General features: G+C 37.6%; 3 protein-coding genes across 3 annotated transcripts; 2 read left to right on the top strand and 1 right to left on the bottom strand.

Annotated features, from left to right (window-relative positions):
- Positions 1 to 1,340: 1,340 nt before the first annotated feature.
- On the top strand, positions 1,341 to 4,834 carry LOC144650866 (uncharacterized). The gene is made up of 5 exons (XM_078510630.1): positions 1,341 to 1,438; positions 2,303 to 2,458; positions 2,806 to 2,924; positions 3,729 to 3,796; positions 3,911 to 4,834. Exons 2-5 carry the CDS (start codon positions 2,338 to 2,340, stop codon positions 4,035 to 4,037), a joined length of 435 nt encoding a protein of 144 aa, XP_078366756.1. The 5' UTR covers positions 1,341 to 1,438; positions 2,303 to 2,337; the 3' UTR covers positions 4,038 to 4,834.
- A 3,210-nt stretch (positions 4,835 to 8,044) lies between these two features.
- On the bottom strand, positions 8,045 to 10,904 carry LOC144650864 (uncharacterized). The gene is made up of 2 exons (XM_078510627.1): positions 10,638 to 10,904; positions 8,045 to 8,830 (listed from the first exon to the last, which is right to left on the bottom strand). Exons 1-2 carry the CDS (start codon positions 10,781 to 10,783, stop codon positions 8,278 to 8,280), a joined length of 699 nt encoding a protein of 232 aa, XP_078366753.1. The 5' UTR covers positions 10,784 to 10,904; the 3' UTR covers positions 8,045 to 8,277.
- Positions 10,905 to 12,417: 1,513 nt separating this feature from the next.
- On the top strand, positions 12,418 to 22,370 carry LOC144650860 (26S proteasome regulatory subunit 6A-B). The gene is made up of 19 exons (XM_078510624.1): positions 12,418 to 12,534; positions 12,640 to 12,717; positions 13,001 to 13,063; positions 13,161 to 13,223; positions 13,995 to 14,021; positions 14,213 to 14,293; positions 14,774 to 14,836; positions 15,258 to 15,304; positions 16,126 to 16,216; positions 16,954 to 17,026; positions 17,456 to 17,526; positions 17,655 to 17,693; positions 17,781 to 17,888; positions 18,310 to 18,342; positions 18,695 to 18,760; positions 19,052 to 19,106; positions 20,154 to 20,244; positions 21,163 to 21,244; positions 21,851 to 22,370. The coding sequence occupies exons 1-19, from the start codon at positions 12,451 to 12,453 to the stop codon at positions 21,959 to 21,961; spliced, it is 1,326 nt and encodes a 441-aa protein (XP_078366750.1). The 5' UTR covers positions 12,418 to 12,450; the 3' UTR covers positions 21,962 to 22,370.
- The last annotated feature ends 49 nt before the right edge of the window (positions 22,371 to 22,419 follow it).

Genomic DNA, 22,419 nt, shown 5'->3' with positions numbered 1-22,419 from the left:
TCAATATGTTTTTTGATGTTGTAGTCAGTGATTTGTTTCCGGTAACTATTGATATAGAACTCAGCGTGTTTAGAATGGTAAAACTTCAACCCAGTATGCGGAGAACTTGTGTTTCTTTTCAACCTTCCGCCATCTTGAATGTTGTTTGTGGTTGGTTGGTCGACGTACAAAGAACTTTTAGCTCTAGTTTCTTTCACATTATCGCGCTCAACACAGCCATTCTCTTCGTTTTTATCTTCTTTTGGCGTGAAATTGTTATAACAACAGCGTGTTGGTGTGAAAAACTGCGGATTTTTTTCTGCTCATTGAACGCGCGTCTAAACTCTGCGGATCCATTTGATAGCCTCCTTCGTGTTGCTTGGCCAAAACACAAACCTGCCATGCTGCAAAGGGCGTCTTTAAACTCGAGCAGGAGGTATTATCGTCTTCAATAACAAGCATTTTGTACGCAAGACTGCTTAAATCCTCCCTGCTTTCCCGTAAAACTTCTCTTCCTTTGGTATTTTTCCAGTCGGATCTCCAGCATTTCTCGCTGATAGTGAGAAGTTCGTCAACAACTCTCGCTTCAACACGTTCCTTGAAGGCACAAGGAATTGTTTCAACATTCATTGTCCAAGTGGACGAGAGTAATTTATCAACTCAGTTTTAACAACGAAAGCCCATAACTCTTGTTCCAGAAAAACTTTCTTAGCCCGGCCAAGTGACATTTTACAAAAGGCGCTGGTGACGTTGAAAGTTGTCATGTGCGCGCGCTTTTGCTTTTTGCGCGGGAAATGAAGGCTAACTACTGGAAACAAATAAATAAAAAACTCAATTTGTAAGGATGGGCCGATACAGGTTTTTCAAAACGATACGATATCGATACGATATTTGCCTTTTTTCTCGATATCGATATCGATATCGATATTATGACGTCATTTCCGTCCTGACGTCATTGGTTTGTCACGTGACCATACAAAGGAGAGACCTGGCGTTATAAATAATAGCCAAGAATGTTGATTTTGGTCTTTTCGGCTCACTGTTGCATCAGCAATGTGTGGACATCAAGTCAAGGCAAGAAAAATTCAAATATTGACAAGAACATCAATATTTCTTTGAGCAAAATCGCATTTTCAAACCTCCCGTGCTGACCAGAAGACCGCAGGCTCAGGTCACGTGTGCAGTATCGAAAACGTATCGAAAGTGCGATATTTTTCGAAAGTATCGATACTTTTCAAAATTGTCGAAATATCGGTGTATCGAATATTTGGTATCGAGTATCGGCCCATCCTTATCAATTTGTACTTTGCGCGCAGTGTAAAGGACAATTATCGGTTTTTTAACGCTTTTGATACATTAAAACTAAAATTGTTTCAGGAATATGTGGACAGAACTCAAGCCTTGCAAGCCGTGAATCTGGGAAGTTTGGAAAGGACGGAGAAAATCGCTTTCTTTCTGAGTATCCTTTAATTTAAGCGTAGTTTGATTGCTCCTGATTTATTTAAAGTCGTCAAGTCACTTGGTTTGGGAACATGCATTTATAACACCCTACCCCTACCCCCACCCGCCGTCCCCACTAGATGGGCGACTAAGGTAAACTTTTAGAGCTGCCAACAGAAACTTTAGCCCCGGGGGGGGCACTCAAGAAAGTTTTATACGGGGAGGCTCCGCCCCAAGGTCCAACCCCTTACCCTTTTATATACCATTTTGACAGAAAAAGCACCCCTTTCGTATACCTTTTATAGAAAAAAGGTACCCCTTTCATATACCTACACGACACAGAATATACTTAAAACAGGACGTTTTCTTGACATTTTTATGTAGCGCTTAATAAATTAAGACGATAGAGCCATAAGTTGCGTCTGTTCAAAATAATTAATTTAAAGCCCCTTTTAAATATTTTAATGACAGATTTCCCTACCCTTTCATATACCTAAACTTGTGAAATCCCTACCCTTTTATATACCTGAAGCCTGAAAAAGGTACCCCTTTCGGGCGGAGCCTCCCCGTATAGGCCAGTATATGGAGTACCCCCCCCCCCCCGGGACTTTAGCCAGCTGGGCTTGTTGATTAGCCGGCTTAGTGATTTCTTAGCTACATCCCTGCAAGTTTGAAATAAGCGCTGGGGGAGTTTTAATAATCAAGAAAATATGGTATTTCCCTTCTCTCTCAAAACTAGTTTTCTGCTCTTTTAATTGAACTTTTTTCAATCACAATGTATACTGTTAAGTCAGACCATGTCAGTGAGGGTGGGGGGTGGGGAATGTAAAATGGAAAGACCACCCCCCTCAGGTAATTTTTACAATTCCTTAATGACTGACAGATATCTACAATTCTCTCACAATTCACGGCTTGGCAATGTGTGAAAGTGGATTACCAAACTCAGTCCTAGAAATCGAGAATTTTTGGAGAAGAATGTCTTACAACATTGGTGGTTACACGTTTTCTTTAGATGACATTGAACATGGAATTCTCAGAGGTAATAGGCTGTCATAGTAAATGAAAATAGACCATTGAAATAAAATCAATAAAAGAATATCAAACATGTAAAGGGAAGGCCAAAACAATTGTTGTTTTGGCTTTCCCTTTCCATGTTCGATAATGTGCAGTTACAGAAAATATCCATACCCACCCCATGGATGGTCGTTGAAAATTTTGGGGTCTCAAAAGCCAATGGGAGCTTTACTGGATTTTCCAGAGGGGTGGGTGATTCAAACCAACAAACCTTCCATGGGAGGGGTATGGATATTTCCTGGAAAACACATTCAAATAATTTAAAAAGAGATGGAAGTAAACAGTAAAGATGTAGTTTTTTTCCTTCTTTAGGGAACAGACCACACCCCTCAGGAGGAAAGCCATTGTTTGCTGATGGTGATCCTCGTCTTAGATTCACAGTGTCAGAAGTTGATCCTAGGATACACTTCGCTTTAGTGTGTGGAGCAAAGGTAACAAATAGGGGTAATCTGCACCATTTCCAAGGTTCTTCTGAATTGGCAAATAAAACAATAGACAAAGAACAAAAACAGTGTCCCTAGCCCTAAAAACAATAAAAGTGCAGGATAAAAAGAAAAAATGAAAATAGAGCTTTTGAAGTGGTGCAGGTCAACTAACCAAATACTTTTTTCAATAACTGTGCTTTTTAGGGGTGGTGAATGGTCCTTCAAATAATGAGTGATTTGCAAAATTTTAGCCAAGTTTCAGGGGTCTTGTTGTCGCCAATTTTTTCTTTGACGCCTTTTGGGAGTCCAAATTTTATGCAAGGCTAAAAAGGTCTCAAGCTCGCAGAAAAAATATCAGTCTTGTCATCTCGCAAAGTCTTGCATGTATCATTTGCCACCCCTTTGTTAAGTACTATTATTTTCTGGTTTAATTTGTTTCACTGAAACTGGTGAAAATAGGACTTTTCTCCTAGCATCAGTGATCACAATTTTGGGGGAAAATGGGAGAATACTGGTAATTGTTATTTCCCCCCTCACTACAACAATCCACTCCCCAGTTAGTACTTTGCTCACAGTGTCCTCAAAAGGATGGGATGCTAGTCCATAATTTGCAGGGTTACCCCAGTGTCAATTTAGCCAGTACAATCCTTCAAGTTGCGACCGTTTTAGTCGCCATGGGAACTAGAATTTTAGAGCTGGCGCCTCGATTGTAGAGCAAGTCGCCAGCCTGGTGACTACAAAAAGACTGCTGTAGAGCTTGAGCAAACGCTATGGTATTCATGTTTATTGTCTTTTCAAACATTTGACCAGGTCACCTTGTCAAGAATATTTCTCTGGTACAAAATAGATTTTGGATTAACTGAGCAAGAATGTTTAAGGTACTGAACAAAACTTTATTGAATAACTGTAAAATATGAAAAATACATGCAAAGATCTATAGTTTCCGTTTTATAGATAAATACTTGTTTTCTCATTTTTTTTAATATTTTCAGGTGGATTTCTCAGCATCTTGTGAAAGAACAACAGGAAAAATTAAAAAGTCTATTAGAAGCAACTGACAGCTCAATTAAAATTAATTATAGTAAATATAATTGGGATCTAAATGGGTCAAAATTGTGAAGAGAAGAATCTAACAAATATTGATTTTCTTACTTGTTGAATGTATGACACGTTAATACTGCCAAGCAGTCAAAATTATTTTGCAGTACTATAAAATGTAAGATTTAATTAATACCAAAATTTTTAAATAAACAAATACTGTTATAACTTTAATGGCAATCATACCTTTCTACTAATGGCATTTACTCTAAAATAAATTTCTGCCAAATCTATTGCTTTTTGCAAGATTAAGAAAATCATTGTCAATCTTAACTTGCTGTTTTTGCACTGTGAAGCAGTACAAGTTCTTTGCCGCTCTGTTCACTTCATTTTAACCAGAAATAAAAGGACCAATTCTTGGGATTGAAGGTTTAGAGGGAATTCTCTGCATGCGTTTTTCATTGTGGTTTCTCTCTAGTTCTTCGTCCAAGTCTGGTACAATGCCGTCAGGTGTACAACCCCTTCTTTGTCTTATATGAGACTCCACACTGCTGGTCGAGTAGTTGGATGGTGTTATACAAGCTTGAAAGTTGCTGTTCTTTGGGAAGACTACTTGGGGTTCTCTTTTCATTAAAATCTCTGCAATTACTTGGCTCCTAAGACTTGTGCCAGACACTGAAGGTACAGGACTTCTCATGGGGCTCACTTCAACACTCTTTTCTGGAGAAAACCCTGGTGACTCACCAAAGTCACTTGGTGTTTTGCTTAGCTGTTGGCCATGTATGAGTGGTTTAGGGGTGGTAATTCGTAGAAATTCTTTCTCTCCCAATGTTGGCTTTCTTGTCACTTTCCTTTCATACTATTTATATAAGAAATGCAAAAAGATGTGTTACAACATTTTTACTCCAGGCTTCAGTTGTTTAAGGTCTTTGCCCTGTATTGCATTGCGCATCCTTACTGCGCAGAATTTTACGCGTAATTAGGGCGCGCACATAAACAAAATGGCGGCTTTTTTCTATGCGGCTTAGTCCGCAAGAGAAGCAAATTGTCGCTTTCCCGTAAACGAGTCTGGTGACCTATCAATTTTTTCCCATATTTTGGGTGTAGCGATCAAATTCTTTCTGTAAAATGAAAACAGATCAATTCTTGTGTTTGAAAAATAAATTATCGCTAAAAACGTGTACTTTGCTAGCACTCGCAGGGGAATTTTAAAAGAATTATATGGAATATACAAGGTCTTCCTGCTCCTAAACGAATCTGGTGACCCCCCTTTTTTACTTCAAAATTTAAGTTCCCTTAAAGTAATAAACCAGTAGGCGAAGTTTGGTTAAAAATCTGTGTTCAGTTCTATTTTAGGGTAATGACCTTAAAGGGGGAAAATGCTATCCTCCAGATGAAGTGCTTTTCCAGTCAGTGGATAGTTGTTACACAACCAATAGTGCTAATCACTGAATAGAGATTTAATGCTATCCAACCCTTGAAAAACTGAAGGCATAAAATAATTTTAATTTTGATGTTGTTTGCACTGTTAAACCATTGACATTATATCTGCGTTGTATTGACAGTATGGCTTTCTGTGTTTTACTCTTCATTCTTTACCAGTTAATTCAAGGAGAGGCTATTCTGCCAACAGAAACAGCTGGATTTTTTTATCTGATAACAATCTGCTTATTTTTGAGAAAGGCCAGTCAGGTCAAGCAGCGGTGTCAATCCAGTCAATTTTGCTACAAAATTAAAATTTTCACACAATGCACTATTTTAATGCAGTAGTACCCGAAAATCCTCTGCACTTCAGTGTACGTTATGTATAAACTACGTCTACAACAATTTTTTTCATGAAGTGTGAGTAAAATCAGGGAAAATTATGAATGTAACGATAAAAAGTTGAATTTTGTGATTGGAGTAATTAATAAATTTAGAAACCCAATATAAAAGGTTCGATTTCCATCGAAATTGTATACGGATCCGGAGGTTTCAGATAAACTTACAGACGTTTCAGAGCAACTTCTGTAACATTGTGTCGTAGGCTTCGTATAAACACCTAAACATCTCGCCTAGAAAGCAGAAAAAAGAAAACAACGAAATAATTTTAGAAAGCAGAGTTGTGTAAAATCGAAAATTGTTCTACTTATTTTGCTGTTTCCCCCTTACCTTCGATTTATTTGCTGCGCGACCTTTGGCCACAATGCGAGGTGATTCAGTGGAACACTCGTGAACTTTGAGGTGAACTTTTTTCAGCTTTCTTTCGCTGGACTCTGCTTTAGTAGTATCGTTACTATTTCCTTCGTTATCTTGGCCAGAAATAGTCACAGTACTTTCTGTACGTGTCTGGGGTGTGCTTCGATATTCCAGATTCGTCAGTGATTTGGTTTCTTTTCGCTGATCTTTTTTCTCCAACGTTGGCGCTGTGATTAAATTCGTTTTAATTTTACCAAAACGGGCCTTTTTCGAGTCATTTTGTTCAGGAATATTTCTCGGGCAAGGGCCAACTTTCAAAACACCGGTATCACAAGTATTTTTTTTCTTAGGAATGCGAAAACTGTAAAACGTAAAGGATGGCTTTGGAATGGTTTTGCTTTTCACTTCGTGGGCTTTCTTCGGCGGTTTCTTTACAGTATTCATACTATTTTCTCTTATGCGCCATTCAATATGTTTTTTGATGTTGTAGTCAGTGATTTGTTTCCGGTAACTATTGATATAGAACTCAGCGTGTTTAGAATGGTAAAACTTCAACCCAGTATGCGGAGAACTTGTGTTTCTTTTCAACCTTCCGCCATCTTGAATGTTGTTTGTGGTTGGTTGGTCGACGTACAAAGAACTTTTAGCTCTAGTTTCTTTCACATTATCGCGCTCAACACAGCCATTCTCTTCGTTTTTATCTTCTTTTGGCGTGAAATTGTTATAACAACAGCGTGTTGGTGTGAAAAACTGCGGATTTTTTCTGCTCATTGAACGCGCGTCTAAACTCTGCGGATCCATTTGATAGCCTCCTTCGTGTTGCTTGGCCAAAACACAAACCTGCCATGCTGCAAAGGGCGTCTTTAAACTCGAGCAGGAGGTATTATCGTCTTCAATAACAAGCATTTTGTACGCAAGACTGCTTAAATCCTCCCTGCTTTCCCGTAAAACTTCTCTTCCTTTGGTATTTTTCCAGTCGGATCTCCAGCATTTCTCGCTGATAGTGAGAAGTTCGTCAACAACTCTCGCTTCAACACGTTCCTTGAAGGCACAAGGAATTGTTTCAACATTCATTGTCCAAGTGGACGAGAGTAATTTATCAACTCAGTTTTAACAACGAAAGCCCATAACTCTTGTTCCAGAAAAACTTTCTTAGCCCGGCCAAGTGACATTTTACAAAAGGCGCTGGTGACGTTGAAAGTTGTCATGTGCGCGCGCTTTTGCTTTCTGCGCGGGAAATGAAGGCTAACTACTGGAAACAAATAAATAAAAAACTCAATTTGTAAGGATGGGCCGATACAGGTTTTTCAAAACGATACGATATCGATACGATATTTGCCTTTTTTCTCGATATCGATATCGATATCGATATTATGACGTCATTTCCGTCCTGACGTCATTGGTTTGTCACGTGACCATACAAAGGAGAGACCTGGCGTTATAAATAATAGCCAAGAATGTTGATTTTGGTCTTTTCGGCTCACTGTTGCATCAGCAATGTGTGGACATCAAGTCAAGGCAAGAAAAATTCAAATATTGACAAGAACATCAATATTTCTTTGAGCAAAATCGCATTTTCAAACCTCCCGTGCTGACCAGAAGACCGCAGGCTCAGGTCACGTGTGCAGTATCGAAAACGTATCGAAAGTGCGATATTTTTCGAAAGTATCGATACTTTTCAAAATTGTCGAAATATCGGTGTATCGAATATTTGGTATCGAGTATCGGCCCATCCTTAAAATTTGTACTTTGCGCGCAGTGTAAAGGACAATTATCGGTTTTTTAACGCTTTTGAAACATTAAAACTAAGTAGAAACCATAGCTATATAGTGTATGAAAAAGTTTTTCTGCGATCCACGCTGGAGTTATATATCGAACGTGAAAGCCGAACGATTTCAGACAGCGTAAGAAATAGGGAGACTTCAGCAAAAAAATGAAACAAGACCTGTTATATTTGCAAATGATAATAAAAATATTTTATTACAAGTAAATTTACAACGGAAAAATCCTTCATTGTTGTCAGGTACAAGGTATTTTAGCAAAACAACGCGAGGAGAGAGTTCAGTAATAAATATAAATATATAATAAATAGTGTGAAAAATAAATAAAAATGTTTCCAAAAGTTGTTTGGTTGACATCTCTGCTAGCCTCTAATGATCGGTTGTGCAAGTTCAGCCACTCTATCCGAACATTTCGCCTTCTGTGCAGCTTTCGAGACCTCAAAAGCATCAGCATTCGGTAAATTAGTTGCTATTTCTCTTTTGACCGGCAAAGCCAGGTCGTCAATTCTCTTGGAAGGTTTGGCTTTCAATGCAGCCTTCGAAACTTCCCAAACTTGGATCTTGTCTGGCGTGAACCCTAAAGGAACACCCTTAGCGTGGGACAGTTCCTGTACTCTCTCTGAGGCCCGCGACGACAGCGCACCCTTCTTAATGGTCCATTCACGTCCCTCAATGCTAGGCCTCGTTTTCGGGTTGCAAAGAGCCTCTATTCGAGGTGAAGCATTCGCCTTTTGTGCCGCAAGGGGCACAGATGTTTCAACTGGTCTACAAGGCTGGTAATCTAAGTGAAACGTCTTGGGCTGTGATAGTTGTAAGAGCCTGTCATTAGCTGCAGCTCTCATTGCAGCATTGGTCACACACCACACAGGAGACGAGCGACCGATGGTGTAGTCACGGAACACATTATGTTGTCTCCTAGAGATTTATAGAAAAAAAATAAACAAAATGTTAGTTTTGCAGGGGCTGTGGGGAGCTTGGAACATGATTGAAGACCTTTTGGTCACCTCCTTGTATTGTCTTTGATCCAGGTTAAAAGCTGGGATTTAAATGAAAAATCAAGATCAGTAAGGAAATTTTCCAAAGGAGTACTGTACTTTACCCAATCAAAGGCGTTTGTTTTTCGCGGGAATTTGTTGTTAGACAGTGTGGTGCAAGTTTGGATGGCTACAAGTCCATCTGCGACGGACTGACTGCGAGTCGATCCAAATCAGTGATTCAAAACTTAGATTGATTGACTACCTCGTAAAACTAGAAACCTCAGAGCGGTGCTTAGCAAGAAATGCCGATGTATCTGCTCAGCGAACTTGCGAGAGTTGATTCGAAGTTTACTGTATCCTTAAGCTACTTTCTTGATCTGAGTGAGCGAAGACTTTTCTTTACTCAATCTTCTACTTTATGGAAACAGAAAAATGCTTGAACATCCTTATTAATTAATTTATCATTTGTACAGGCTACAGAAACGGGGAATATTGTTTAATTGCTTAACTGGCGGAGTTATACTTGGACAGACAACGGGAACAAATAACGAGTCAACGTTTTTAATCTGTAAGCTAACAATGGCGAGACAGTTTGCCCAGTGTTTGTCAGCAAAACTAGTGAAATGAAATTACTTAAAATGATCATTTTGGTCTAAGCTCGATCCGAATTAAACATAGTTTTAATAGAAATCGGAACATCATTGACAAAAAAAGGCGAGCTTGCGCCGAAATTAAGACCCGGTCCCGACCGAAACGTCAGTTTAAATTGGTACTCATAATTGTTTACTTTTTTCTGGTTCATAATTGAGTCTCTTAAAGGCACTTCAGTAATGCTTAATTGCTGATGAAAACAAACGATTTTATAATGACAAAAGACTATGACTCTCAAATAAAATTCCCAGAGGACAACCGATAACGAAAAGTCACGCTTCAAACCATTTTACTACAATATATGCGTATTGAAGTCTTTGTTGTGAGAAAGCGTCTACTTAACGACGCGTAGGAAAAGATGACAACCTTCTGTGTTGAAAAACCTGTCTTTTCTTAATCACAGGGCAAAGTAAACTAAATTTAATTTATCGGAATTCACAAACAGCCTAAACTGTTTGAAACAACGCTAAAAGCGCGTCGTTTTCCACACTATTTTTCGACAATTTATCTTTCAATAATTATTGCATGTTTATCACGTTTTAGACTTCTTATAAAAGACTTGCGAGAGATTATTTGGGCCACGGGTCAATAATACAACGGAAACCAATGATAGTCGCTGAAGTTCGGTGCTTTTTAACTTTTATAAGCAACTTTTTATTTGGTAAACTTTTACCCAAATTCTAGACAGGAACTTTAAGTGTTCAAACAAAACCTTGATTACATTACTTCGTTTCATTTATTTAATCAATTTTCATTAGGTTTGATTTTTATAATGTTTACTGAATATATAGACAATCATTTGAACGGATGACCCTGGTGAACTTCGAGGAATGCAGAAACAAAAGAAGTTTATTTAGAAATTGATCATATATAGCTATTCAAAATATTTTAAACATAGAACCCAGAGGGCTTCTGAAATCGATCTTGCCTGAAGCTTGCTGAACTGATCACGAAAGATCTTGGCTTTTAAATTGTTTGATTCGCGATTGCTACAAGTCTTGCAGTGTTTTTTAGCGGAAATATCTATAGGGTATTGAAAGCGCGGTATTATTTAAGTCAGACCATGGTATAAACACACATTGTTATCAACTTACTTGTAAGCTGGTGTTTTGACTTCATCAAACACGCTTCTCCGTGAGACGCCGAGATCCGGGATAACAGGGACAAGCTTATCACTGGTCTTGATATCATAGTAATATCCATATCGCGGGTGAGTGGTAATGATAATTTTATCGTCCATTTTGTCAAACGCGCTAGGCGCTGCTGCTCGCGCGTGTAAAATGAATTTGACACTTGGCAAGTCATAGAGGTTTCCATAGAGACAAGTTGAACAATGACGAAATGGATGCTGGGACCTCTCGTGGTTAGCGCGACTCCGCATTCAATAACACTTGCCTGAATCTCGGGCTTCAGTCAGAATCATAATCCTGCTGGATTGTTATACGATTTTTTCTTTTGCTGCCCAATTTCAAAAGCGCCCATTTCGTCCACCTTTGACCACCACCGCAAAGAGACTTCACAATTGTTTTGGACATACCCCGTTGTCCACTAATTCAAACCATTTTGGCCTCTTGAGGATGCGCCTTTACTGCATTCTTTTTGTAACGTTTGACTATGGGCCTGATTATATGAGCCGGGCTGGCTCGGTTTGCCGAGATGACTTTTAGCTCGGTATTACATGAGCCATGTTAGCCGGGTTGGCCCGGTTTACCGAGATGACTTTCAGCCCGGTTTTAGCATTTACCTCTACATCCTATTTAGAAGGAGTAGCATTGATTTTTTCGTCGGATATTGTGCTCGGAAGAGAAATTTAATGCTGGCCCGCTTAGCCCGGTGAACGCGATTACATGGAAAATTTTCAGCCCGGCTAGCCGAGATCCCGGCATCGCGATACCGGGATCTCGGCTAGCCGGGCTGGCCCGGTTGTCATGTAATCGCAAAGTTGATTTTTGTTGCGTTTAACAGACGTGCCGAGATCTCGGCAAACCGAGCCAGCCCGGCTAACCGGGCCAACCCGGCTCATGTAATCAGGCCCTATGTCACAACGATTTCGCCGAATTTTGGTCGAAACTGTTCTGAAATTAGTGGTAGGCAACTTAACCCACGAAAAACATTATCTTTGAACATCTAAAGGAACATATAAACTTAGTTTGGAGATAGAAATCAAACTTCGGCTATAGATAACGATTTTTTTAAGACGCGTGGAAACAACTTGAAAACGTTAGCCTCACTTTTTCAAGTTCCAATCCATTTCCATCCCAGCCACTTTACGTAGCCATACGCAGAAGCCAAACACGTTTGTTAACAGTTTCAGTGCTCTAATATAGCAATTGTTTAAAAATATAACACAAACAGCGGTGATAAACATTATGAAAAATCGCATTTTTATAAACTTGACACGTTTCGTATGCTAAGCTACATACATTTTCAAAAGTAAGACCGTTAAAATTTTGGCAGCTATTTATATATTGTTATGAAAAGGGTCTGGAAACAAGACTGAGACAATTGATCTTCAGCAGTAACTTAATATTTACATTTAGGTTAATAAAGTAACAACCTCTCACTGCCGACATTGGCATTTAAAGAAGGTTGTAGTTCATGAATGTATAAGGTCTCTTTAATCTTGCAGTGGAGGTCAGACCCCTTTCATAACATTTTTCATAACACCCCTTTCATTTTTTAATCAAGTTACGATGGCCTAAAACCAAAAGTCTATATGATAGCAATTGTTAATAAGAATGGACCATTATTTTTAGGTTTCTAGGGCACAAATAAAAATTTTGGCTGTTCGAAAATCTGTTAAAATCCGTGACACAGACGCTATAAGTACTTCTTTCAGCTGTGAGGCTTTTTCCAAGTTTTTTGACTGACAGAACCTTGGGCCTTGTCCGGGCCTGGGTCCCAACGATGCGATGGACTGGGGCGAGCATGATTACTCAGCGAAACAACATGGCGGCCCTCGAGGACAAAGCGATTTGGGAAGATGGCGAGGTATTTAAACCGCTTCCATTCACTGTTTAGAAAGTGATAAACTTCAGAATTACTTTTAAGATATTCAACTACATTTTGAAACGATTTTCTTGTTGTTTATCGAAGGAGATGGACGAAGAAGTTCTTCGAATGCAGACAGACGAAGTTGTCAGCCGGGCTCGACTGTTAGACAATGAAATAAAAGTAAGATTTTTTTTATGTTTTCAAGTTTTCTGTTACCAGAGATCACTGGAAATTCGTGGCCGTTGCTTTTTAAAGTTATATTGAGGCGTTTCTTATTATATGGTAAGAGTTATACATATTTACAATCAACTTTCCTATAATTTTATTCAAATACATGACGAAAAAATGTGGTCTCCTTATTTCGTCTTGTCGTTTTACATTCATACATTTTAGTATGTTGTTGGTTTGGATCAAAGTTGTAAACTTATCTGTAATTATTTTGTTACTTCTCTATTAATTACAGATAATGAAAAGTGAAATCATGAGGATAAATCATGAACAGCAAGCAATGAAGGAGAAAATCAAGGTATAAAACTGTACTTTCTAAAGTTACAACAATATACCCGGGTCTTTGAACAGAGTTCGAAAGAAAAAAATCTAACAAAAGTTTATTACTTTCTTAGGAAAATGCAGAAAAAATAAAAGTGAACAAAACACTTCCATACCTTGTATCTAATGTAATTGAGGTAAGAGAACTAAACCTGTTTCAATTTATATTCTACACTTAAGTAATGCCAAGGTTTTTTAGGTTTTTTTTAAATAATAAAATGCCAATCTAACAAGGGCTCTCATTGGTTTAAACAGCATGCTTTATGAGAGTACAAAGCAATGGAGTTGACAAAATAATAAAATGTTCTTGCCTTCTTCTACCATTAATTTGTGTGCGCATGCAGCTTGTAGATCATGTAGATCTCAAGGAGAAATTTCACAGTTAAATTAGTACAGCTCCACCATAAAATTAATGATAAGATTTCAAGTGGTGCTTGACTTGATATTCTATTATAAAGCACTCAAAGAAGTGACAAGAGCACTAAAGAAGTAGGGAGAAACACTCGCCTCCAATAACTTTTAAAAAATAGTCATGCAGAACACAAGAATGGGCAGTTGATTTCTTTTTTCTAAACCCATTAATCTCTTAATTTATTGATGAGGCCTTTCAAAGGGGTTTGCCTTGTTGCAATGTCGCACTTTTTTGAGAACCGATGTCGCCTAGCCAACAGCTGTAAATGTCGCTGTCGTTTTCCCCCTATTGTGTTGCTGTTGCATCTCAGTGCCATAATGATGTTGCTTGTCGCTGTTAAAATTTTCCTGTGTTCACAGTATTCGGGGTCATGTCGTTTGTCGCTTTTACCCCTTGGAAGGCCTCATTGATGCTGCCCATTCTGATGAACAATTTCTTTTCACACAAAATATTGAATAAAGTATGAAATAACTTGTCGTTGTGTCTTGCCTTACAGCTCCTTGATGTTGATCCTCAAGATAATGTAAGTTGCACATCTTGATAGCCCTTGTCTGAGCAAATTGTTTTGTTCTGTTGAAGAGATAATACCAGTTACATATTCTACACAAATACAGTTCCTCTCACTTCTAAAAGTACTACATGTAGTAATTGAATGCAAGTTCCTTATAAATTATTTCATTTGTGATCGCTATAATTTGTTTGATATCTTTTTAGGCAGAGGAAGATGGTGCTAATGTAGATTTGGATTCACAGCGAAAAGGGAAATGTGCTGTTATTAAAACATCAACAAGACAGGTAAATACATGTAAAAACAACTCTTGAGTGTGAAGACTTACAGATTAGTGTATTGCCTCGTTACCAGGGCTTTAAATATTTTTGAAGTAGGTGGTTGCACTTATGCGGCACCTATCAGAGAGCTTTGTAAGAAGCTGAAAACATCTCCCCTTTAAAAGGAGTTGCATGGATTTTAGCTGCCAATTCACAGCAGAATACACCTGGATCTCTTGGGTGTTGGTTCTTTAAGAAAAGCCATTTGTTACTCTGTCATGCCACTTTATGAGTGTACGTTGTGTTGTGGTTTCTTGATGAAAAAAAAAAATGATTTCTGTTCAAGAAAAACAATTGACACAATTGTATTTTTTCAGCTTTTAGTGAAGACTTGAACTGCTGATTTTGTTGTGATTTTTTAGTTCATTTTTTTCTAGATTTTAAAACCTATATTTGTTTGATAAGTGCAAGTTATTTTGCATTAATTTTATTCTCTTTCTATTGTAGACTTACTTTTTACCAGTTATTGGGTTGGTGGAACCTGAAAATTTAACTCCAGGAGACTTGGTGGTAAGAAGAGCTCATGAATGCTTATACCTTTAAAGATCAGGCCTAGAATTGAAGATTTGTTTTCCTTCCTTTTAATCCATTTCTGTTCCTTTGAAGTTGTTTGGTACACTCAGGCTCCTATGAAAAATTGTATAACATGTTGAAAGTACACTAGAGTACTCACATTTAAACCAAACTCACCGATAACTTAAAACATGGTAACTTTGTCAACAAGACAAATTTTGTGTTAAGATTAATAGAATCTTTGTAAGTTATAGTACTTTGATGCACTACAAGGAAGAAGCAAACTTTGCTTGGTGAAGTAGCTTATTGGTACTTATTGAAAGGTTTGAGGCCAGGTCGATCAATGTCAGAAAGTGTAAATTTTGTTAGTTATGGTGCTTCTAGTGTAAACTATGCTGATTTTCTTTTTTTTTTTCAGGGTGTCAACAAGGATTCCTACTTAATACTTGAAAAATTACCACCTGAGTAAGTACCAGTGCCTACTTTAACTACTGTATACCATATAACACTGCTGATATGACTAGATTGTTAAAAGATTTCCAATTAATTTTTCTTGGTCTGAACAAAACTGTAGTAAGTTTCTTGTCTGAAACTCCTTTCATCTGATCACTTTCAGTGGTGTGATTGGTCAGTGACCATCTTTTAAAGCTCCTAACAGTTTTTCTTGATAAAATGATTTATTTTGTAAAAAAATATGATCCCTCAAAATGGCTGGTGAGATAAGTATGTGAGGAAAGGAAAGTTAGTACAGATCGCGGGGGTTGCAGCACTAGTATATTGTTTAGAACATATGCAATATGATAACAAAATTATTGTATCCTGTTACAATAAAAAACATCACGGCAGTTCTTTTTGCTGAACAGGATTGAAAGAAAACAACTCAAATTCAGCTGTGGGCTGAATTTTTGATTGTTCCAATAGGATGTCTAGTTTTGTCAGTTGCTGTCAAATATAATATAATTATAAACAGTAACATAAAATGAACAGCAGGCTTTTAGCCAGGTGGGAGTCCAGGAGTCCTATGGACGACCACTTTTCACAGAAAATCAATATGAATAACTGTATACAGAGGTTTTTTTAAGCAAATTTGGAAATCTTAAGATACCTTTGCACTCATAACTGCAGAAAAACACCTTGCCTGCTCCTCAGGCCCTCCTATGAGGACAAAGTCAGGCCTTATAAAAATGTTGGACTCCCACTTTTTAAATCCTGGCTAAAAGCCTGATGATCAGTGACATATAAATTTATATAAAAATACGACTAATGTGTGGTATATTCTACTTTAGGTATGACTCTCGAGTGAAAGCCATGGAAGTAGATGAGAGACCCACGGAGCAGTATAGTGACATAGGAGGACTGGATCAACAAATACAGGAGGTAATCTTGTTACCCATCAGAATATCTATGCTCTTTCTTTGTGTTGTTGAATTCCAATTAGGATACTAAAGCTACATTCCCTAGACTATAGTTTGTAAATCCACAAGCCATGAGAATTGCCAGCAAAGTAAAAACTAGTTTCCTCTGTCTCCTGTCTGCTCCCATTTTTACTGTGGATTTAAAAGCTTGCACATAAAATCTAAGGATATACATGTAAGCCCCCCTCTGCTGAATGACAGTACTGAACAGGGCTAAATGTTGCATTATTATGCGTTTTTTTACTTAAAAACGGTTTTAATCAACACTCCCGTAGATTGTTTCGAAACGGTTTTTTTATTCCGCTTATAAGCCCTCCCGGATATGAGCCCCTCTGCTTATAAGCCCACCCAAAACCCCTTTCGAAGTTGTATAAGCCCAGGGCTTACAGTATAACCAGAATTCTACGGTATGTACAATTTTGCCTTAGTATTGACCATGGCTGCAGGTTTTTGGTAATTTGGCACCTATCCAAAAAAATCCCCAAACTTATCCTATAACTGGGAATATCAATTTTATTTATTCATTGATTAATTCTAATATGATTGTTTTCACAATGGTTTTATTTCATATATTTGATACAACAACAACAGTAAATAATAATTATAACAATAATGATGTTGATGATGATGATGATGATGACTCTCCCAACATTTTATATAACATACAGTACCTATTGTAATTATGGCGTTCTTTTACAGCTTGTAGAGGCCATTGTCTTGCCAATGACACACAAAGAACGGTTTGAAAACTTAGGGATTGCGCCACCAAAAGGTAAAGATAGAGATTCATGGAAGATAAAAAAAGCAAGACTATTAATAACTTATTAAATGCCAGCTTTTCTAGCCTAGTGATCCACCAGGCTGGTGCTTATTGGGGTTTTCTTGGAGTGAATTGACCAGGAGTATTTCTACTCCCCCCTGGATGGGATGCTAGTCCATCGCAGGGTTACCCACAGCATTAATTTGCCAGTACCCATTTATACACCTGGGTAGAGAGAGGCACTGTGAGAGTTAAGTGTCTTGCCTAGGAACACAATGTAGTTACCCCAGTCAGTGCTCAAATGCAAACCGTACAATCTAAAGTCCAGCATGTCTTTTCTGCAGTAGAATCAGTTTATCCAAATCCATCCCTTAAAGTTCTGATTTTTGGTGATCTATATATAGGTGTACTAATGTTATTGATAATTATTTTAATTTTCAGGTGTACTACTGTACGGTCCCCCAGGAACTGGAAAAACATTAATGGCAAGAGCTTGTGCCGCACAAACAAAGGTAACAGGTCCTCTAAAACTGAGTTTTGCCTACAGGCAACAAAAAATATTTTGGTTTCGTTATCAATTATTTACTGTAACATTTCATTGTGTTTGATAATATGTTCAAATTGTTTTTACCTTGCACAGTCAACATTTCTCAAGCTGGCAGGCCCTCAACTTGTTCAGGTAAAGATTCTTGCCTCATGTTTTTTACATGGGTCAATATTTCTGTTTCCACAACTAAAACGTTTTTTTATGTTTTATTTAATGTAGATGTTTATTGGTGATGGAGCCAAGCTAGTAAGGGATGCATTTGCTCTTGCTAAAGAAAAGGCCCCAGCCATTATATTTATCGACGAACTGGATGCTATTGGTACAAAGGTAAAACAACTTCTACATTTGTATTTGTACATTGTACACTTTTCTCTCTCGAAACTTAATACCAATAATTTTTTATTAGTCAAAAGTGATTTTCACTTAGTGTCAAAAGTATATTTATGTTCCTTTGGTTTGGCAATGCTAAATTAGCGATTGGTTTGAAAAACTCACACCACTTTCTCAACCAACCAGAAGTAACATGAAAACAAAGTCACAATTATTGCGACTTGCACATGCATTTTTTCATGCTTTGTGCTGGCAACATGTATTTGTTTTGAGTTTTGATTGGTTCACTGGATTTTCTGTGCCCTTCTGAGTGGCCCTGATGATAACTTTGCTATTGCAATAATTATTGTGTTCAGAAAACACAACATTTGTTGTGGCAAAATTTGTAAACGTTTGTTTCTTGTCGTCTTTTCTACAGAGATTTGACAGTGAAAAGGCTGGAGACAGAGAGGTGAATATATTACTTTTGTTGTATATTTAAAAAAATGGAGATGTTTTGAATTGTGTACCATAAAGGCTGACAGTAATGATACCCTGAAAGGTGACCATGCTTAAGTAGTGATAAAATTTCACAGTTGTATGTAAAAAAATTCCTGAAAGTGGTAACCCTCCCAATTACTCTGTTTTGATGTTATATGGATTCTTTCCATCCTCTATTTATTGAAATCATTTATATTTTATTAAGATGTATTGGTCCACATAGCAAACCACCCCCCCCCTGAAAGTTGCAATAAAGCCAGCTGTCTGTGGCAAGGTATACACAAAAGTACTCAAAGCTATAAATATTATGTTTTGTATTCTAGGTCCAAAGAACAATGCTGGAGCTGCTTAATCAGTTAGATGGATTTAGCTCTCATCACGACATCAAGGTATCCGTAGCATTTTATGACAAAATTAATGATGAGTTCATGGTTTAAACAAGTTTTCTTGAATCCTGGGTTGGAAATAATTTCTTGTAATGCAATGGTTTAACTTTGGTTTTATTGCATGCTAATATGTGTGCATGTCTTAATATAGCAATCTGAGGACGGGTTGTCTCACAGGAGAAGTACTCTCTAGATAATGATTTCCGTCCTAGTTTTTGGCTTAAGGTGGCCCTGGATATATTTTTGAGGTTTCTTTCTGATGTGAAAACTTACATTTAATGCTTTTCATTTCAGGTTGTAGCTGCTACAAACCGTGTGGACATTCTTGATCCAGCTTTGTTAAGATCAGGTTTGGCCCTTGATTATTCTTTGTTTGTTTTTATGCTACCCGGTATGTTCAATATTCCTCTATCGCTTATAAACAATTTTTCCTACTCCCCCTGTTTCAAAAAAGTATATTTTTATTCAGGAAAATCTGTGACCTTTAATCACTGCAAGTTTTTTAGGGGACCTAAATAGGGATGACCTCATGGTCCGCCTTTTCAGATACCACTTGTGTGATACCATTTGTGTGTTTTTGAATAAAGTATTATTATAATTATAAACTGATGTCCTGGAATAAATATATTGCAAGCACGAGCCTTTCTTTGCACACTCAATCCTTTCCCCACTCCAGTAGACGTCCGAAATTCGACTCGAAAAATTCCATACTGATGACATCGCTCTGCAGAGATCCGTGCAGTGTCTCTGATTTGTTGTAACTTGCGTGCAAATTCAAACCGAGCAATGACCAATCAGAGACACCACAGGAATCTCTGTAGAGCTATGTCGGGGTTCGAAGAGGTCATGGAAAACCTGGAAAGTCGTGGAATTTTAGAATTTCATTTTCCAGGCCTGGAAAGTCATGGAATTTAAGTCTGGGTCACGGAAAGTCATGGAAATGTATTGACTGTACAAAATAAATATAGGCTGGTTATTTTTTGTGAAGAAAAGGGTAACAAATGTACCGGTACCTAAAATCAAGATAATTTTTGAAAATTTCTAAGAAAAATGGTAAAATTTAGGTCATGGGAAACTTTGAAAAGTCATGGAAAGTCAAGAAATTTCAAATGCTCAAAAGAGTACGAACCCTGTCCATACGAAAAAAGTAGAGATCCATGTAGTGTATGATTGGTTGTAACTTCCCAGCCGTTAATTGGGTCGTCACGCAACGCTAGTGGATGAGGAAGCGTTGCGTGACGAGCCCAAACAACAGCTGCAAAGGAGACATTTCTAGATAGGGAGATTAGAATTGTATGCATCAAGGGAGATTTCTGTACACCCAGGCTGCTTTCTTCGTCCCAACATTGTCATGTCTCTTGCTGTATTGTGTTTATAAATGGTCTTTCATCTCCAGGCCGTTTGGATAGAAAGATCGAACTGCCGAACCCGGACCAGGAAGCCAGGGCACGAATCATGCAGATCCACTCCAGGAAAATGAACGTTAGGTTAGATGAATATTTCAATTAATGCACAGGGATACCAGTTGCACAGAATACCTTACACAAGCATCATGTTTATATTGTTAGATAAGCTTTTGCATTTTTTTGAATTTTGATATATATTTATTGGTGCATTTAACATTGTAATGGGTGTTGTAAAGTTGAAAATCCATGATCATTTGTGATCAAAGGATGTCACCTTTAGGGCGTCAAAAAGCCCTGTGATCGGTCATACATTGTGTATTAATGTTTCCTTCTTGAAATTCTAAACAGAGTCGTTTTGTAGTTTCAAGGAGCACAGGAGGGCGGTTTTGTTCAGTTTTCGTTTCTATTTACAGTAGAATCCCGGTTTTTTTTTTTTAACCTCCAGGGGAACAAAAATTGGCTCGAGAAATCAGGGGTAAAATTACAGTGCTCGACTATCCAAGGAACCAACTTTTGGTTCCAGTTATTGTTGGGTAAACATTATATCTATTCTATGAGGTGCCAAAAGAACTTGCCAAATCTCTCAGGTTTTATTGCAAGAGCCCGAGGTATAGTATTTAGCTTCATATTGCTAGGGAGAATAACAAATTAGACAAACATCTTAAGTAATGGGAGAAACTATTTTAAATATATGGTTACGAGAGTTTCTTTTAGTTTTCAGTATTTTGTTATTCTTTGTTGTTTCTTTTCTTTTTCTCTTTTTTTTGTTTTTTGTTTTTAACTTATTTTTCTTGTCTATAAGCACATTGTTATTAATTACACTAGTACAATGTAATCTTCGTATTTTGTAATCTTTATCTTGTAACTTAAATCAATAAAAAAAAAAATAAAATAAAAAAAAACTTTTGGTTCCAGTTATCAAGAGGTTCGAAAAATCAATGGTTCAAGAAATCTGGATTCTACTGTTGTTAAATTGAACATTTTGGTTTTTTCCTGCAGCGCTGATGTGAACTTTGACGAGTTGTCACGCTGCACTGATGACTACAACGGCGCTATGTTGAAAGCTGTTTGCGTTGAAGCAGTAAGTTAAAACCACACTATATAATAATTTATTGATGACGATGTTATATGTTGCTATTGTTCACCTGCTAAGTTCTAAGTTAACGGGCTTGATCTTAAAGCAGCTAGCTACTGAAACATTTTTTCGGGCAATTTAGACGTTCATCAAGAGCTTTGTTGTTGTCATCGCATATTGCCGATATTTTTCTGTTACGCTAGCCATGCTTTTTGGTTGCCACACAATCTTTCATCAATAAGTTTACGTCAAAAGCGTAGCCAAAAGAACATTTGTGTGAACATTAGTGCTTGTTGCATGTCTTGATTGTAAAATGCACTTTCGTAGAAAAGGCCATCTTCAATAAAGTTATGGTTTTTTATTATTATTATTACTACAATCAATCAATCGATCGGGAAAATGAGCCTCCACTCCTTTTCGAACAGAGGCGGAATCTAGCCTAGGTATCACATTATGCTTAGATTCAGACTTGGATTACTATAAGTAAATGACATAAAATCAATCGACATCACAATGATTTTCTTAAATAAAAGTGATTGCGAACCATCGCTGTTGTCCCGTTGATCATTTGTTCTTTCGTTCTAATCTTCTTGATCACTTGTTCTTTTTCAGGGTATGATTGCTTTGCGCCGTGAAGCCACCGAGGTAATCCATGAAGATTACATGGACGGAATTATGGAAGTGAATGCCAAAAAGAAGACCAACTTGATGTACTACGCTTGAAGAAGCTATTCTTCTTGTAAATAAGCTGGACAAAAAAAACAACACTTCCCTTTATATCTTGCGACATTAACTTGCAGGGTTTACAAATCCATCTTTCCTTCTACTAATTTCTTCGATAGAGGACCTTTTGTAGCTCAACTTCGGTCGTTTCATTGAAAGTGCTCAGTGCTGAGCTCACGTCACGCAACGTTTCGAGAAGAATCATAGCGTGACGACGAAAATACGCCCGCGAAGAAGACTGGGAAACAATGACCGTAAAACTCTTTTGTAGCAAGTTGTGTGAAAATTACGGGTTTATTAATAAACTACAATTAAACAGCTCCCCCAAATGCAAATCTACACATATGGTAGCTAACTTAACTTTACTATGATGTAGAGATTGTTATTAATAAACCTGACAACTTTCAAATGTTTTGATCTCATTTTGTCATGTTAAGGATATCAGTTTTTACGCTTGG

Source organism: Oculina patagonica, chromosome 4 (assembly GCF_052425735.1).
Source record: "Oculina patagonica isolate OP01 chromosome 4, crgOcupat, whole genome shotgun sequence".
In the NCBI taxonomy this organism is placed as follows: Eukaryota; Metazoa; Cnidaria; class Anthozoa; order Scleractinia; family Oculinidae; genus Oculina; species Oculina patagonica.
This window is presented reverse-complemented; position numbering and strand designations above follow the sequence as displayed.